We start from the raw sequence: 19,203 nt of genomic DNA, 5'->3' as shown, positions 1-19,203 counted from the left end.
ATTTCCCTATTTTTTTTTTTTTTTTTTGGTCAATCTGGTCTCACTGACACCTTTATTCTTCAGGCTACTGCAGTCTGCACTTGTATAACTACCTTGCACTCCAAGCATGTGAAAATCAAATGAACTGGTGACATGAGTTTTTCCCTGCTTTCTACATCCAATTTCTTAAGACATGGCTTCCCTGAAGTCACTTTTCTGAGAGGCAGTGATATACTTTCTTATGCAAGCCACGCTGAAGATTGCAGTTCAAAAAACCAGAAGACAGAGCTATGATTTTTTGAAAAGCCTGACAAGATGTGAAAAATCTTCTACGCCGAATATCCATAATCGGAACTGGTCTGGTGATAAGGCTATTAGGATAAAGCGGCTCTAAAACAAATTCAACATAATTAGACCAATCTTTTCATCTCTTTCCTAAGCCTCAAATCCAGCAAAGCATTTAGGCAAGTGCTTAGCTTTGAGCTAATTACATTCTTTTCACACCAAGTCTACCTGCACTCTTAAAATTAAGTGCTTTGCTAGAGTAGAACTTATTGCATAAATGAATACATTACAGATCAACAAAAGCAGCTGGCATAACAAGAGATTAGACTACAGTAAAATAATTCAGAGCTATACACCCAAAGACACAAAGATCTAGAAGCTATTGAGTTAGAAATGGAGAAAGATTCTTTGGAATCGGGAACATGTTTACATAAATATATGAATACTGCTTAGCACAATAACCCCATAGACCCAAATGGGACTGCTGGGCATATTGAGGAGGAGGGTGAAGATGACAAAAATCACCTGGTTGTTAAAGAGGTGGTGAAGCAAGCAAGCAGATGGCATTGACAAGAGAGAGCAGACTGAGAAGTGGAGAAAAATGCTGTTAACATGCAAAGCCAGGCTAGCTCAAAATTAGAAACATTAAAGTGAGAATTATTTTATTTCTTCCAAGCAACACCGCACCGCTGGTGTAATATGTAAAATGAGCTACGCCACTGTTTTATCATATATAATATACCTTCAGGACTTAAAGATGTCTCAAAAATTACTTGATTTAATTAATATTTTAATCAAGTCATTATTTTCTCAATTTATCCTAAGAAAAGCATGTCTCATTGCTAATAAAAGTGTTTTATTACCTTTTTTATTTATTTAGCAGGTAGCTTTATTGCTGATGTAAGGTGACAGCTCGGCAAAACTGGCAACTGGAGTGCTCTGTTAATGTATTGAGGATGCACTCGGTCCCCAGGCTGCCTCCTTAGCAAAGCTCTAACTACCCAACTTAGAAAAGAATCTTCACAAAAAATAAAACACAAAAAAACAAAAACAAAAAAAAACCCTACCAAGACCTGCCAGCAAACACAGAAAAATGGCTAGCAGAACAAATACCAAAAAAACCACCCACTCCAAAATAAACACCCTCACACACACATACACACCTGACTTATAAATTATTATTGAGCAGATACAAGTGGATAATGCACCAACAGAAAAAAAGCCATGTTGAAACGGTTGCTAATTGAATTGTGGTAATGCTGCAAGCTAATAGAGCTTGAGATACCGGATAAACAACTATAGTACACACTCATGCTGAAAAGAATACTTTTCCTAGGGCTTATACCACTCATCTAATTTCTATGTTAGCGTTCATTGCTTCCATTGGAAACAGCTATTTTTATTTCATATTCTAAAAATCTATGCTAATGTCACTGAGTTACAACAAACATTTTTGTTTCCCAGACAAAATTACCTTCTGAAATAACAATTGCTCTCTGGCTCTGCATGTGAAGCCAGCACCATGAAAACAGTGCTGCAAAGTCAGTCATTAAACACTGGGCATCAGAGAAAGGAGGAGTGAAGTATTCATAATCCATAACTTCAGAGGCTGCAGATGCCTGAGAGGTCTCACAGGGTTGCTTGGATGGTCAGAAGGGAAAATAACTCTCCATAGAAAATAACCTGCTTTGCCCTGCAACAGTTCATGCTGTGCTCCACAGACTAAAGAAGCTCTAGAAAATGACCTCCAACTTGCAGCACCTAAATTAAGAGTCCAGCTAAGACAGAGAGGGGTTCCTTCAGAATAGAATGATTTCAGGAGACATGTCTGATCACCTCCAGAAATGACAGCCAAACAAGGGTAAAATGGGAGGTCTTCTTTTAAGATTTTCCAAGGTGTGATATTCCTAACACCAGGCAATGCATGTGGTCTTGGAATTTTTAGTTCTTCATATACCTACAGGCACAGAATGGGAATGTCTCATAAATATAAGGACTAACAAAGACAGACCCACGACTGCAGCGCATCAGAAGAATGCAGCAGGAGAGGGGAAGTAGTCATCACCATCACCTCACTCACTTCAAATGCCATGAAAATTCTCAGAAGCATCACAAGCAAGGAAAAACCTCAAACCCCTTCCTGTATGCACTGCAGAAAAATTTATTTTCTCCTAATCCCAAAGCTGCTGATCAGCTTAACACCAAGGACAGACACAGGGCTCATCGCCAGGTTACTATCACACCAGAAACTTTGCTGCTAAAACACTTTCAGAAAGAACATGAAGAAAAAAATTCTTATAAAACCTTGTAAGTAACATCTCAGGATCACAAGGTTCTTAGCTTGAAGAAGCTTGACATAGAAGTTATTAAGTAAGTTAGTTGAATAATCATTAGTAAGAGGAGGTGGTCTGCACTGTAAAGAATCTCAAAGAACAGGATAGTTCTACAGTCTGCCCCTGTCAGCAGTACAGGGGTAATGTGTCTTTTCACTTGAGTAAGAGTTATTCATAAACCATAAATATCCTCCAGATTTTATTAGTCAGACTGCTCACCTGATCTGGCTCCTTCAATGCCATATTTGAACCCACTACTTCTGTGCCATTTAAGCCACAGGGAATGCTGATAAAAATGTACAACACCTTTGAAGTTTTCAACATTTACAAGCAATTCTTTAGTGAAGATCTAAAAATTGTGACTGAAAGGAGCATAATCATTTAATACTATGTTATAAAGTGTAAATACCACACCAAGGAGTTGTCAGATTCATGATTAAAATGCAGGCAATTATAGACCTGTGAATGAAATGCATTGTGACAACAGAGTATTATTTGCAATAATGCATCCTACCTACTATCAGTTAAAAAATACCAGGGTATCAATGCATCTAATCAGAGTATGACAATATTTAAGCAGATGGTAATTTTTGGCAAAATTGAGCTACCATAACTCAAGACCTGGTCGGAAGAGGCTGCTTTGACCAAATTGATTTGGTGGGTGACATCCTTGCCCATTGCAGGGGAGCTAGAACTATGTGCTCTTTAAGGTCCCTTCCAATCCAAATAGAATAGAATTCTATTATTCTCTGATCTCAAGCAGAATTAGGGTTCATAAAACCTTTAGCTCTTTCGAAAGACACAGTAAAACTGCTGATAATCTGAAGTGATCACCTCCTTGCAGAAACCTCATTTAACAGAAAATTCCAGCACCTGTCCAGCCCTTTCTAAGACACATCTAATGCACTGATTCAGCATTTGGAATTGATATGCCATCAGCATTTCAGTGCTGAATGGTTCTTATTGGTTGGAGGCAGCTAATAAAAAATAGAAGAGCTTTGGTGTGTGTTGCCCAGAATATGAGTGTCAGTGTTCACCACCATCTCCAATCAGCATGCTCAGGGGAACTCCTAAAGAGTACCTCATAAAATACTGCCTCACTCAAACCTTGTAGAGCTGATAATGAAGAAGGAAGAAAATGACATCATCAGATGTTTGAGAGTTATTAAACTTGGACTATCATTAGCTTCCAGAACATTTCCAACCCTTTATTGATGTTTTAGTCTTTGTGTAATTCACAGAGTCAGAAATTTAAAGTAATTACTGCTTCACACATTGAGAAGTTAAAAGCTGACCCTGATTAGAAGAGTACTTTTACACAGTTGGGGTCTTCTGAGCTACTAAAGATCAGCATTACAGAAAAGATAACAAAAGAAGCCCTCGGGGCTTATTTTTTACCAGTTTTAGAGAAATCAATAATGATTTCTATTTCAATCACTCCAAAAGCTATGCTCTCAAAAGACTGGAGTATATATAGATTATCATTTAGAAATACACTCTTTTCTCTCTAAACAATAACTTGCTCATAAAAGCTTTATGACAAACTGACAGTAATATAACTTACCCAGAAATGTACAGAACTGATTTTTCTCTACTCTAGCCACAATCTTCAGCCTTGACCTGCAGATGAAAGTGGTGGGGGGTAGCATAGGGAATTGGTGTGTGGATTACTTCCCTTCTGAGAGGACTGTGAGAAACAGGCACCCAAGATTAAGAGCAGCGAATTCACTTGGTATTTCTGAAGGGCTTGCCAGTCCCACAGAACAATTTTAGGGATCCATGAAGAGAAGTAGCAAATTTCTGCACTTGAGCTTTTACAAAAACTTTACCTCTTTCCAACATTTTATCTGCTTTTAGAGTTACAGAAAGAAACACAAACCACCTATAACAAACCATGTGCCAAACTGTCTACATAACTGAGAAATTAAATTACAAAATTAATAACACTTTGTTGGAATGACTGTGAGCTCACAGGTCTTTGATCTACAGACAATCTCAAGGCTCACCAAAGCTGATGATGCTTAAGTATTTCCTTTGAAGATAAGCTGAGTGAAAAGAGCAATTACATTTTTCTTCATGTATTTTATGCACCTGCAAGTAGTGGAAGTGAAAACTGAAGACCATGAAAAAAGTAAACAGAAGTTAAACCTTGCAGGTTAAGGGGTCTTCTAGATGCCAGCAAAAAAAATCAAAAAATCAAAAAATCCAGAAATAAATGTTTAAATCACTTATTCTGTAGTCACTGAAAAAGTACATCAAACAGGGAATGGAAAAAGGTTTCTGAACTTGCTAGAGTTCTATCTCAGCCCAAAGACTGCATAAGAAACATGACAACAGCAAAAATTACATGCAGTTTAGTGGTTTCCTGCCTAAATCATAATATCCCTTATGCTGAATAAAGCAAAGACTCATTGATTTTTAACTTTTTTTCCAAAATGTGTCTGTTTGCTGCCACTGCCCTAAAGAAACAGGTGTTAAATGAGGGTTGTCCACAAGTTTTCAGATTCACAAAAGTCTTGGGCTTCTTATGGAACCTGAAGTCAATGCCACCAGTCTAAGCAAGTCACAACAGCTCTGCTGAGTGGCACTATTTCCATGAAAGACAACCAAATAAAGAGCCTGAGAGCTCAAAATACTCCCAAGAGACCAAGCAAACTGACAGTTCAGCAATCTGCTGCAACCAAGAGCTCAGAAGCACATCAGCTGAGCAGCAGCCAGGCACACACGTCTGATGACTGTTCAGCAAGAGGAATATTAGAAGGGCCTTCACATTGTTTCTTGAGCTATTTCATCTGGACAGGAAAATGTCCATAAGTACACATCCTCTGGTGGTTTGAGAGAGACACTTTTGAAGTCTGCTGGCCCTCTGAATAAGTCATGCCTCAATAACATCTATTTCTAGGATTTCACAAAGAGGTAGAAAACCCTTCTAAATATTTGAGGGCTGTCCTTTAGTTACAAAAGCATCCCATAGAGATTTAGAGAGCTGACATAGTTTTGATTGCACCTGTTTGCCTAACTTGTGAGTAAGAATAAAATGTAACATGTAAAAAAAAAAATCAGTCATTACTCAGGTGGCTATAAATATGCGTTATGAACATTTACCTTTTAAGAATTTTGAATTCAATCAACTGCACCAAAACACTGGTAAGAGAGAAGAAGCAGGGGCAAAAAAGACAAAAATAGCCACACATACTTGCTGAAGGGAAAGAAAGGCTAAATTCTCACTTACACAGAAGTCCCTTCATACAACTCTAAAAGGATAAAGAGGCTTTCAAGCAGATGTAAATTACACTCAAGCTGCCTTTAAAGCCCTATTTTCACTGAGACTAGTTTAAAGCTACTTTGATGCCAATTAGACTCCAACCTGAATTGTTTATGTGGCACTTGTGCAGAGCTGAGAGTGCAGTTGATAGTTAGGAGTGGAAGTATTCAGATCCTAATGTTGAACTTTTGCTGCAAAACCATTTAGCTCAGATTTACAAAGGGAAAGGATGGTGTAAAAAAATGAAAAAAAAGGAAAGGACTTCCTTTGTAAATAGTTCAGAACCCCAAAGAGCAGTCATAGATAAACTAAGCACCATCTGGCTCACATCATCACTTTTTTGCCTTCCTTTTTGCTTCCACCATTTTTATTTTTAAGCCAAGACAACAATTAATGTCATTCTCAGGAGTGATGGAGTGGAAGAAACTGTCTGTGATGAAGCAAGAATGCAAGGCAGGGAAGACTTTGGCTGACTAATTCAGTAATTTTATCAATAGAGTAGCACTACCTTGGAAGAAAGAGAATTCTAGGTAAAATAATTAAGCAATGGTTTATTTTTAATTTAAAAAGAAATAGGACAGCAAAAAAGAAACATAGTGGGCCACACTGTTCCTCTTCTCTGGCTTTGTAGGCCATTCCCATCACAGGCACTCTTAGCATACTCCCTTCAGGTTTTCACCACTTCAACACTGGCTGCAGTGCCTTTGCCTGGCAATATCTAATGAACTCTTCCTCAAAAAGCTAGGGCTTCACAGGAGAACTAAATCATCTGAATTTCAGTTCAAAAGTATTTTTTCTAGCCAAGTTCTTCAGTAGGTGAAGTTGCCACTCTTATCTGACCATGAGCTACCTCCATTACAAAAAAAATTAAAAAACAGAAGCAAAGTAGGTTGCAAGGCTACCCAGAGCTTCTGCCTGAAGACAAGCACGCCAATTCAGACAGCATATTCCTTACTTCCTCCAGAGGGGAAAAGGATAATGGCAGTGGCCACTGTGAAATAAATGTTTTTCTGTTTTCATCTAGTACTTATTCAGATGCCTACATCTGCCAGACATCTCCCTCTCAGCTGCCTGCTGATCTCTCAGGCTGCTTGGATATGACAAGAGGAGGGGTGTAGGTGTTTTTTTAAAGGTTTTATCCAGAAAGAACCTCCCTCAGCCCTTGACACGTGCTTTCACATAATGCTTTCTCTTGCCAGGAGGACCCTGAGTCTGCATCAATACCAGGCTCTGCTGAGCTGAGAAGCAAATAACGAACCCAGAGCAGATCCCCAAGGCATCCTTGGCTAAGTTGTCCACAGACACATTCAAAACACTGTCCAGGCGGGCTTTCTTCCCAAAGTGGCTAATTAATTAAAATAAATACCTGCAGTCAGGAGCCTCCCTCCAACCCCTCCCATACTCATTTTAATTTGTACAGAGAAAGCAATCCAAGACATCTCACTTTGCTGCTGGGTAAACAGCTGCAGTATCACCATAGTCTCCTCTATCTCTTTTGAAGGCATCTGGTGTGAAAAATAGACTTTTTTTTTTATTTATTTTTTTAATTCTACCAGCACTAAGATGTTTGGATTCATCTGCAGCATCCTGCTTATCCTTCTAATCAGTATGGCAGACTGCTTCAAAACTGTAGAGAACATCTCCTTGCAGACTGTGACTATCGAGATTAGTGGAGATTGGCTCTGGAAAGAAGAAAGGAGGCTGAGAGAGTGAAGTCTACATTCCCACAGACCACCATGGGCAACAGGAAATCCCATCTATTGGAGGTTCCAGGAAGTGCTATTGCTTGTGCTATTTTCTGGGATTCCTGCAACCATCTTCCTCCTTTCATGTGTTTAGATTTCCTCTCTTTAACAGAGCAGATGGCACTGGGGCAAATCCCAGAGTGTACAGTACGTTCTGCCTCCATGGCAGGAGCAGACACAGCATAGCAAAGCATTTTCCTGTGTGGGATGGAGCAATCACTGCCTTCCATGCACACACTTGATCAGTCCCTTCCTTGTAATTCAGAGAGCAGCTCTCTCTATTCAGAGGGATATCCAGAGACAGAATTACACCTCCCACTAAAACTTCCAGTTTAAACCCATGCAAAGCAATCCCTGTGGATTTTTTTTTTCTAACAGAGACTAATTTAGAAGTCACCATTACATACTCACTTCACTTCTAATGTACTCCTGGCCCTACACAAATCCCTCCTAGGTGTAGGATATCCAGGCTGGATGACTCCAAATCATAGAGTGACTCCATGGCATGGAGCCAGCATCTGGCAGAATCTGAAAGACCTTTGAGTGCTGCTATTTGTCTTTTCAAGCAGAACACCATCCCTTCTCTTAATCTCTTATATGATATTATCCCTTTGTAATAATAGCCTTCAATATTGCTCATTTGAATGTATTTCCCTCTTGTCTTAATTTCTCAGTTGTCCGCTATTCCCTCATGAATTTTGAATCTATTACACATAAAATGTACCAAAACCACAGAAATTATGCTGATGCAGCAAAAGCACATGACTGCTGGAAGCAAACAAGGCAAAAAGCCCAGTTTCATTGGTTTATAGAGAAATGAGTAGGGGAGCAGTAACATAAATATTTGAAACCTCTCGTCTCCCAGTCAGAATGCAACTCAGATGTATAAGGATTAAGCTCTGGTTGACTGCTACTTGAGGTGCATTAGTATAGCTACTTAAAACTGAGTAATTCCATCAAAGGCAAGGTTCCCCTGTTTGAAGTTAGACCCACAAATATTGAGCAGCATCAGCTCCAAGTTGCCACAACGTGAGTAACATACCAATGTCCCTACACCATTAATAGCAACACTCAAGAGTTTGTTGGGTGTTTTTCAGAATACTTAAGATGGAAGCAGAACTCAGTGTACTCTTTTTAAGGCCATTTCCTTCAATTGCTCACATGATAATGAAAAATCAACTCAAACATGCAAGATAAACCAAGAGAGAACCTAACTTTGGCCAGATGTAACTACAGATATGTATATTTAATGCAAATTTCTGCAGGGTGGTTATAAATAGGGGTGGGCAGGGCAGGCATGATCCAGAGTGCCCACAAAATACAGTGCAGCTCTGAAAGGTGCTGGGTGACTGAAGAGTTTGGTAAACCTCAACCAGTCACCAAACAATAACCAGAAAACAAATGTGGACTGGATAACCAGACAATGAGTGTGTAGTGGTAACACGTTGTATTAGAAGTCTGCATTCCCATCACACTACCATGCCTGTTCCAGAAGAAATGGATGCAATAACCTCTAACAGTGTCAGACCTCCTGAGCATATCACCAGAACTTTTTATATAGCAAAAATATGGCAGGTGATACCCTTCACTAAAAGATAACTTTCTTGGCCCTTCATGATGACATCTACCAGGTCTTCTGTGGGCCTGAGACTTGCTCATTTTTGAGTCTCATCTAACACCAACACTCAAAGACAATCACTGACTTCCAAGGCTGCAGGGCAGGTAGCTGCACCAGGGCCTACCTGACCAAACAGGTCATTCTTCAGAGTTGTCAATCCCCTGTCTAAACTAGTATTCTTTATTTACCTGGCTTGTATCATTTTTCCTATCAGTTAGAGCATTTTAGGGGGTTAGGGGTTTTGTCAATTTGTTAATTAAAAAAAAAAAAAAGAAGAAGAAGAGGATGGATTTCACTCTTTAGTTATCGATTTCCTAGCTACTTGTACCAAGAACAAAGACACAAACCTTAAGAGGCTTTGGGTATTTTTTTCTTTTGAAGTTTGGGATTTTCTAGCAGTGCTCATTCCCTTTCAGTGCCAATTAAAATGGCTCTGCTTTGTAACTGATAAAGGTGTCCAACACGTGTCCACAACAAGGAGCATTGTGTGCAGTTACAATTGTTCAATAGATGCCCAGTCCCAGACAGATGGTGCTTTATCTTCACCCACTTGTCAAGACAGCATAATGCATTGTCCTGTCAGGGATTAATGGAAGTGCCACTCACATTATATGCTAATTCTGGTACAAGTCTGTTAGAACTCTACAGATGCTACAGCTACTGTTTCTCTCTAGTGCTTGTTGCAGTCAGTCCACACTGGAGCAGAAGGACATTCAGAAACCAAGGTGAGGAGCACAGTGCAAAAATCTACACAGAACGCAACCTTGTGATCAATGGGAAAGAGTCATTTAAAAAGCAAGAAGAGGATGATAAAAAAAACAAAAACACAGAGAAACAGCTGAAGAAAAAGTGACAACTGAATATTAAAGCAGACAAAACAAAGATCAGGAACCAAGAGGGAGGTTAAAATGAAAGATCCAAAACAGAGAAAGAGCCTTTTCTCAGTAATGATCAACAACATATCATATCATCAGAAAATCAGCACTAGAATGGTGTCTGTAATAGGGAAGAGCAGCTGTAATACAGACAGAATGTAGGTACAGTGAAGGTACATTCTTCCACTGTTTGGATCTTTCCTTACTGTGTAGCCCAAAGCATTGTTGCCTTATTAAAAAAAACCAAAAACAGTGTTTAACATATTGAATAGGTACACAGTTGAGTACTGATTATTACTAAACCTGTAAGTCCCAAAACTGATTCCAAGATACATACTCCAAGAACAATATGCCAGAAGACATCTGCATAAACACTGTAAAAGACAGGCAATTCAGAGATAAGTTTTCAGCTCTCTCCTGGACCTTCTTTTTTTGTTTAGATAAGAGATTTGAGATCTAGGGCTAATTTGAGATGCCTCCACACATGTGTCTCAGTGGACTGAGAACCTTCTAGACTCTAAAGAGCTTATGCTGCAGCACTTTTATCACATTTTCCTTTTTGAAATGTACCCATTTACCACGGTCTGTAGCTGGCATAGTGGGATGGAGGAAATCCAGGCACTGGACCCTTCTTTCTGAAAAGTCACTGGAGAATGGGAAATCTTTTGTGCTTGATAGAAGCTCCTACATATTTATATTTATATGGATAACAAACCTAGTTAGATACTCCATGGTCACGAAATTTCTAATAACTGGCACTATCATGTCACTAATTGGTCAAGGCCTTTCACTCTGCATTTCAGAAGAGGTTGCTTGTGAGAGAAAGGGAAGAAAGGCAAGGAAGAAGAGGCTATTCAGAGATGTTGATCAAATCTGAAAAGCCAAACCATGGCAGCAGATGGTAGATGGCAAACAGGAAGGTTTTGTGAAAAACTAGAGTAGTATAAAAATAGTGGAAAAAAGGAAAGCATTCTGACAGCATAAAATACTAACCTTTAAAGATACACAGGGAAATGCATATATACCGTCTGTTGCTCCATTAATAGATAAAGATGAAACAATAGAGTAAATGCAAGGGAAATTAAATAGCAAGAGCAGCCCATCACTAACAAGTTTATGCACTGAGATGCAGCTTTGAATCCAGGTCCTGAAATAGTATATTAGACCATAATGACTTCAAATCTCTTTTGAGAGTTGGAGGCATGAGGTATACTATTAACTTCTCACAAGTGTCCTGCACTGCATATTAGAAGCTGTGGTCATGGTAAAAAGCAGATGAACTATTAAACAGGAAAACTCCATCTGGTTCACAAAATCAATGAGCTATAAATCATAAAAATATAATAGGGCACACCAGGAAATTAAACCTGTATACTTCTGCCAGTCTCATACTTTTATTTGTCACTACATCTGCTGCTGGCAGACACTGGGAATGGATGAGATGGGCCAGATATATCTTTGGTCTTGCATGTTTATTTTTATGTCTTTCTTTAAAACTTTTGCAACTGAAAAAGGACTCACCAAGGAGATGGAAGAGAGTTTATTAATAACAATATGTTTGACATCCATTATACTGGACTGAAAACCTCGGCTGGAGCCAAGGACAGTGTAGGTTGATACCTAACTTGTCACTCCACACTCCAAGTGAACATAGTTCAGTGACACACTTCCAGGCTCAGACCTCCTTACACCTCCATTTGCAACAGTCCTTACTATTCCCACCTGGACCTTTCTTGAGTAATGCTTATGGTATTGGCCAGAAAATATTCTGATTGCGTGACTGCATACAAATTGGATGCCAGAAGAAACCATATATTTCTTTTTTGGACCAAAATATTATTCCCAGTTCAGAACCAAATATGAACTTTCTCCTCTCAGTCAGTCTTCCTTTTTTTGGTCCTCATTCCTTACGCAACTCTGGCAGTGCAATTACCACTCCTTCACAATATGTCTCTGGATTTCAGTACCAATGTAGCCATATATTGATGTACTGCAGTTGGACTTAAGTTTGCCACATTATTAAGCAGCTGGTTACCACAAACTCCCTCTTTAGTCCATAGGGGAAGATCAGATCCTTCAACTCTCCCTCATAGCAAGCATATTGCCATAAACCTGCAACTCCTGCTACTCAAGCTGTGAGATTTTTCCATGTAGTAGGGCCTAGCTGCACTAAATTCCATTCTGCCCTACTAAACTGATTTTACTGGTAACCCAAGATAATGTGTGTTCAAGTTTTTAAAACACAATGCACTCTCCTCTCAGGGACAAAGATGCTGTCCTATGAGAGTTATAAAGGATGTGTTTATCTTTACAGAAAACATGTATCACCCTTTAAGCCACACATCATTTTCCACAGGTGAAGCTCTATACAGTTGGATGAATAAACCGTAAACTCTTGCAATAGTTCCATTTGATTAAGCAAGATTCATTTTATAAATAACTCAACAACTTCTGTCAGTCCCAATTAAACTAACTAAATGATGAAGCACTTAAAGTCTAGGGGTGAACAAAGTTTCATCAACATCAAAGTTTCATTTTTACAAAAAACATTTTTCTCCTCCACAACTGTGTTAAAACAGAGCTTACTCCCTTTGGTCTCATTTTTAATGTGCTGTTAGTATCTATAAAACAGATCTTACCTTGATCTTCTGAAGAAACCGGTGACCTGGAATAAAACAAAAAAATCCACTCAATCTTTGGTAAAAAAAAGGTCAAAAATAAAGTTCACTCTCAGTATGGGGAATGGGATATGGAGTAATTTGAAGTTTTTCTTCTTTATTTCTTAGAAGAGAGGACTGAAAGGCATTTGGGAAAAAAAAAAATAAAGAAATGGAGCTGAAGAGGCCATCTAGCAGCAGATTCTGCAGGCCAGAGTGACCATATGGAGCCATCTTCATGAGGACTGATGCCAAGACTGTCTGTAGATACTTGGCAGAAACTCATCTGCTACTGCCACTGCCAGGAGAAAACCTCACAACTAAGGGTGGTCAAGGAAATTACATCTTGGCAGGAGCTCACAGTCATTACAGTGGCCATTTTTTTTTTGCCATAAATCAGTGTAGTGGTTAGCATAAAACATTAGTCATAATTCATAACAATTAATGCCATCTTCAAAAAAGTAACACAACAGATATAAAAAAAAAAAAAAAAAAGAATAATGTCTGGACAGATGTAATTACAGAAAAAAGCAACATGCCAGCAGCAACACAAGAGTTCTAGGATACCCTAACCAGTGGATTAGGACTCTGATATTACCCCAAGAGAAGGAAGAGCTATAAAATATGGGTGACCTCTCAGTGTCCCTGCTGATAAAGAGAAGAACCCCAGTGAATTCCAGGGATTTGTGTCACAGTTCCCATCACTAAGGATCACACTCCTCATGGTTTTGGTCACCACCCAGAACAAAGGAACACAGAAGCACTGGATCTCCATTTTTCCCTTTGCTGCAGTAGCGTGGCTTAGCAAAACTGAGGTTAACCATGGAGCTGAATCTGGGATTTACCCTCATTTTTTAGACCAGGTTGACAGCACACAGTCCAGTGGACTGGAATATTCCTCAGCACTTACCCAGCACAGATATACACAGCCTTCCCACCCAAGTAACAATGAATTTGCTCCTGCAGTGAGTGGGCCAACCCATGCTTCCTTTCCAAGATATTTAATTTCACAACAATGTACAAAAATAACAAATTAGAAAAGACTTAAAAATGTTAGTGTTGCCAGCAAACAGATCAAAGCCAACATAAGAAAAGAAGCCACAGAGGGGTGAAGGGAAAAGAAGGAACAAAGGGGAAAAGAGCACATGTATATTTAACTGAGTCAGCAGGGGCTGAGGGCTGGAGAGGGGGAAAGAAGTGAAGGAACCCTGGGTTAGAGGAATAAAGGAGCTGAGGAAGGAGCCATGATCACATTTCATAACAAGGGTTTGAGGGATTATAGAACATCAGAAGCAGATATGCAAATATGTAGATGCAAACAGGAAAACTTGAAAGAAAAGAAGGAAGCTTTCCTGCCAAAGTATGTAAATTTTTTTCTGTAAAATAGAGAGATTTGCAAATAAAGAGAGGAAAGAGTTAGAGCACAGCTGGAGCAATGGTCACTGTGAAAGGAAAAAATCTGATTGCCCAATTAGGATTCTGGCTGCACAAGAAGCCAATGTGTCTGTATGGATCAGAATTCATTAATCCTCTGCTCCCATTAAAAGCTCTGATTGCTGCTGAACATCCTAAGCATGTATCCTGCTCTGCTGCCAGCTAGGCCAGCTCTGCCCTCACCCTTCAGCCATGTGTGTGGAAATACAGCAGGAATGCAAGTAACCCAAAGGACTTAGCAGGCACTGCTAGAACTGTTCTGCTTTGACTAGATAGCTACAGACTTTTGTCTTTAACTCCTAGCAGAACCCTTTCTGAAGATCAAAACTCACTGCATTTTCTGTAAAGTTAAACAACGCAGAATGGGTCATATCGAGAGGCAAAAATTTTTAGATACTTGAAAATATTTTTGCATGCAAGAGATGCAAGGTTCCTTGGCTCACGTATCATGACTCTTCACCCATTGCTAATGCAGTATTCCACTGCATCAGTGGAATTTATTCCTTTGTTTTATTTTTTAATTGCCCAGTTTCATCACCTTTCAGTTCTTTATTTGAAACAATAAATTAAACAATACAGATTATCCTATAATTTGGCTCTTCTTCATGCTTGGTAAAACAGATGTCATTAGTTCCTTAAAGCATCAACAACAGAAGAGATACTATTACAATACCAATGTCTTCTCAATTAAAACATTGATTGAAGGGAAGGATGAAAAATATGTTTATGCATATTTTGTGTGCTAAAATTACTATATATTTTTCAAAATATTACTGCCTTTTGGCTTTGTTGTATGCCTCAAATACAGTGTTTGTAAGAAATTTAACATAACTACTGATGTTACTATCAGTGCTTTTATTTGAAAGAATCAATCAAGTAACTGTGTAGCCTGGTATCCTGAGAAAATACGGTTTATGTAACCTTATTTATATCAGTTTAATCAGGTTCATATCAGCATCCTGATGTGTACATGTACCTCTCTGTCTCACCCTGATAAACTGTGAGCTTGTTGGCTCATTTCATCCCTTGTTAATTGACAGAGAGTCAATTTTTGCTTTCACACAGCAGGAAACAAAATAGCATAAGCTCAACTTTTCTGATGCAACAAAACCACAAAGAAAGGTTTTGAATATCCCAGCCACAGGAAAAAGCTCAATCAGAACTTCCACTGCTGGAGATACCAAAGGCTCAACCAAAATAAACTGGGCTTCTTTGCTCCCCAACTGACATGAAGTATTTTGGCAAAGAGTGGGGAGGACTTTCAGCATCCTCCTACAATTCCAGGCCATACAATTTAGCAAGGGGGAGGCTTTCCTAACTGCTCAAGTCCTGTCCTAACTACACCAAGGGGAGTCTTGTTCATAGCTATGATAGAAGTGAGACTGCAGAAACCTGAACACTAAATAGAATTGGGCATTTCATGCACTGACTTGTCCTCCCCATATGATAGGCTCTAAGGGAGGAAAGGGAGAAATCCTAATGACCTGCTCTAAACCACATCCACTCACTCCACAGCCACAGGGGGCTTTCCTGACAGGAAAAAAAAATCCAGTAGATGCTCATATTTCCGGTCACACATCTTTCTCTCAGGTCTGTAAGAAGTGTGAGAGATATACTGTGGCAGCACTGGTCACCAGACAGGTGTTCCAAGAAGGGAGGATTCTTGTCTGCTAACATCCACACAGGAACCATCTGTCTAGTGCCTGTCAACTACCCTCCCAATATGATCCTGGATACGTGTTTCACTGTCACAAAGAAGCAAGTTATCATCTTCGCAGTCTCCATGCCTTAAAAAAAATTAGAGAAAAGTCAGAGACACTTGAGGAAAACTAATATACTGTCAAGATCTGTGGTCTCACCTGGGTCAAAACACTTCGCCAAATGACATCTTGAAGAGATTTTCATTTGGTTAAACAAAACAGGAAAATCTTCAGGAAAAAGTTGAGGCACTCAGGCACTTCAATATCCTGTTCTTGGCCATTTCAGAATGGAATTAACTTTTTTCTTTATATATACACACACACACACACACACACACACACACACACACACACACATCAACTGGGTTTTTCATCTGGTTATCTTGGTGTAAAATAAACTTGTAGAAAGAAAGGGTCACCATCTCCCCAAGAGAGTAAAGGCAGGCCAGATTGTCTGTGACTGGATACATTTCCAGAGTCATGAGATTCAATTATCTCTTCTACCAACAGTGATATTTATTTTCCCATGCATAAATGAAACTCGGGAGCCTGATTTCAATATTTTCACCAAAGGCTTTAATCTGACTTTCCTCCTGCTCTGGTTTTACAAACAGCTATTATCATAGCAGATAGTTTGAGCAACATCTTTCCATGACACGGAAGAGAATAAGAAGGGAGAAGGAGGAAAAGCACGTTGTTTGCTTTCCATGCTGTTAATAGCCCTCCTTTCTTACAGGTCCTGCAGCAGTGTTCTCCTGTTGCAGAGTGGCAAACTCAACTCTGAGGGATAACAGAATTTGCAAGCCTCAGCCTGAAAGGGGAAGCTGTGCAAGGTCTGTTGCACTGCCCCTTACGCAAACAAATCAATACACTTTGGGCTTAACATAAAATCTTCAAGTATCTTCCAGAAATCAAGGTACACAAATTTAGAAATGGATTTTAAAAATCATAAAAATTGTGTAAAAAAAGCCTAATCATACATACACTAGATGCATCCAGCAAATTGGAATACTTACAGTATTGAAGGCATGAATCTGGCCACCTAAAACCACGACAGGCCTCCAAGTACACAGTTTGATCCAAAGCTCACTGGAATTTTTCCACTCGCTCTTGCAGGGTTTGGATGTATTGCTGCAGAAATCTAATCCTCAGTATAGCCAAGGCAGACTTTAGTATCATACAAGCCTCTCTCAAAGAGCCAAACAGTCAGAGCTGTTTCCAAGTGTACTCTCCAATGTGCAAGCCCTAGGTTTGTTCAGCACTAGATGGGTGGAAGAAGGAACATTCATTTCTAAGGAGGGAAGTGCAGGGAATGTCACAATTTTGAGCCTAGTCAACTGAGACTTAGGAACCCAGAGATATACAGCCAGACTCCAGGAGACTAATTCTAACAAAATTTCAGCAAATGAGTACATTATTCATGAAGACAAAAGCCTCTGGAGAAACAAACTTGGAGCTGATGTAAAGCAGCTCTTTTAATCAATAAACCTGTAGCAGAAACCATCTGCACCAGGCCTATTTAAAACCAGCCATTTAATATTTAAAGGCCAAATAACAATCTCTATGCAGCAATTCTACTGGGGTTTATGACCATTCCACTTTTTTCCTGCTTAAGGAATGTATTTCTGCAAACTTTCTAATTCAGTCTGACAACAGCTGCCTGTGATGAGGGGGAAGGAAGAGCTGTCAAATTAAACCCATTCCTTCTCATTTTGCAAGTACATCTCTTCAGAATCAAAAGTGGAATCCCTGTTGGGATTTCTTCATATATCCCCTGATTGCAAATGAAGAAAATTTTTAGCACATCAAGTATTTTTTAAATATAGGTGAGGAAACCCTCTCATTCAGTAATTTACATCAATACCTCTGTAACTGTGAGTTCCCCACAGTTCCAGCTGCAAACAGTACATCATTTCACCGGCAGAAAGGCAGAACTGTTTGCTTGCCTGGTCCCTGACCAGATAATACTCAGTCTGGGCATCACCATTTTCTGTCATGGTACTTGATGAAAAATAAAAGCCTAAGAATTCCTGAGAGCTTTCCCACACTTCCACTTTGGCCCTATACATTCCCAGATCAGTGACCATCAGAGGCTGAAAAAGAACAGCAAGTTCAGCAAAATCAAATGCAAAGTCCTGCACTTCAGGAGGAGTAAACCCATGTAACAAGACAGGCTGAGGGTCTAACACCTGAGAACAGCTTTTCAGAAAGAGTGCCTGATGTTAGCAGAGTACAAGTTGGCAATCTGTCAGCAGAGTTCCCTGAGACAGAAAGGGCCAATGACACTGAGCTGTATTTGCTAGAGCAGAGCCAAAAAGTAGATGGAAGTGATTTTTGACCCTCTACTCAGTGTTGTGAGACTTGAGAACAAGACAGATATTGACAAATCAGACTGAGCTCCAGAAAGGGCTGCAGAGATGGTGTAGGCATAGGAGGACAGGCTATGGAAGCTGGGTTCATTCAGTAAGAAGAGAAGGTATGGGCAAAATCTAATTGCTGCTCTTCAACTACCTAACAGGAAAGTAAAGAGAAGACAGAGTCGGCATGAAGAAAGAAACAACAGCCACAAGTTGGCACACGGGAAATTCAGATGGGATATTAGGGAAAAAAAATTTTACCATGTGGGTGATCAAAGAGAAGAGCAGGCTGCATAAAGAGATTTTTGAATCTCCAGTTTTGCAGATATTCAAAGTTCATCTGGAAAAAGCTCTTCATCTAGGTGGATCTGTTCTGAAGATTTGTATTAGAGATTCAGAGTCCTTCTCAACCCAAGTTTTTCTTCCATTCTTTAAGTCTCTCTACAAACCTTTCTGGTTATACTACCCCATTTTTCCTGTCATTCTTTCCTCTCAAATATTTGTCATAGACAATGGCCATACTGTCTCACACACATGGAAAAATGATGACCAGCAAAGCCCCCTTTGGAATCTCAGACATTCCATTCAAGTTACTTGTTAGTTTTCAGAAATCTGATTGGACATGTCCTATAACCTGCAACAACAATCTAGAGACAAACACTAGAGAGATTATTCTTTCTTAATCCTGCTAAGGGAAAAGATCAGTATTCCTTCTAGCACCTCTGTAGCTTCCTCCAGCAGTCTCCATCTCTACCTGCACAGCAATCACTGCCTCAGGCTCTTCACATGCAACATCCAGCGTACAGGAGAGTAATTGGTGTTCCTTAGGGAAACCAGGGCAGCTCAGATGTATTCCATGCTGGGTCTCAGGCATGTCAGTGTCCCCTATATTGTCACATATCTTTTTCCATTAACTTTTTACGTCTTACCACTCTGTCCACTGTGGAATGTTTTA

The 19,203-nt window shown here is 39.5% G+C and overlaps 1 protein-coding gene across 2 annotated transcripts in view; it reads right to left on the bottom strand.

Annotated features, from left to right (window-relative positions):
- Window positions 1-19,203, bottom strand: part of LOC131572700 (diacylglycerol kinase iota-like) — a 100,318-nt gene that overhangs the window by 13,723 nt on the left and 67,392 nt on the right. For both annotated transcript variants that reach the window (XM_058825978.1, XM_058825979.1), the window contains one exon: window positions 12,740-12,765. In XM_058825978.1, the coding sequence (XP_058681961.1) occupies window positions 12,740-12,765 (26 nt within the window). The remainder of the gene's footprint in view (window positions 1-12,739; window positions 12,766-19,203) is intronic.

Source organism: Poecile atricapillus, chromosome Z (genome assembly GCF_030490865.1).
Source record: "Poecile atricapillus isolate bPoeAtr1 chromosome Z, bPoeAtr1.hap1, whole genome shotgun sequence".
In the NCBI taxonomy this organism is placed as follows: Eukaryota; Metazoa; Chordata; class Aves; order Passeriformes; family Paridae; genus Poecile; species Poecile atricapillus.
The sequence above is the reverse complement of the archived record's forward strand: the minus strand, read 5'-3'. Positions and strand labels throughout refer to the sequence as shown.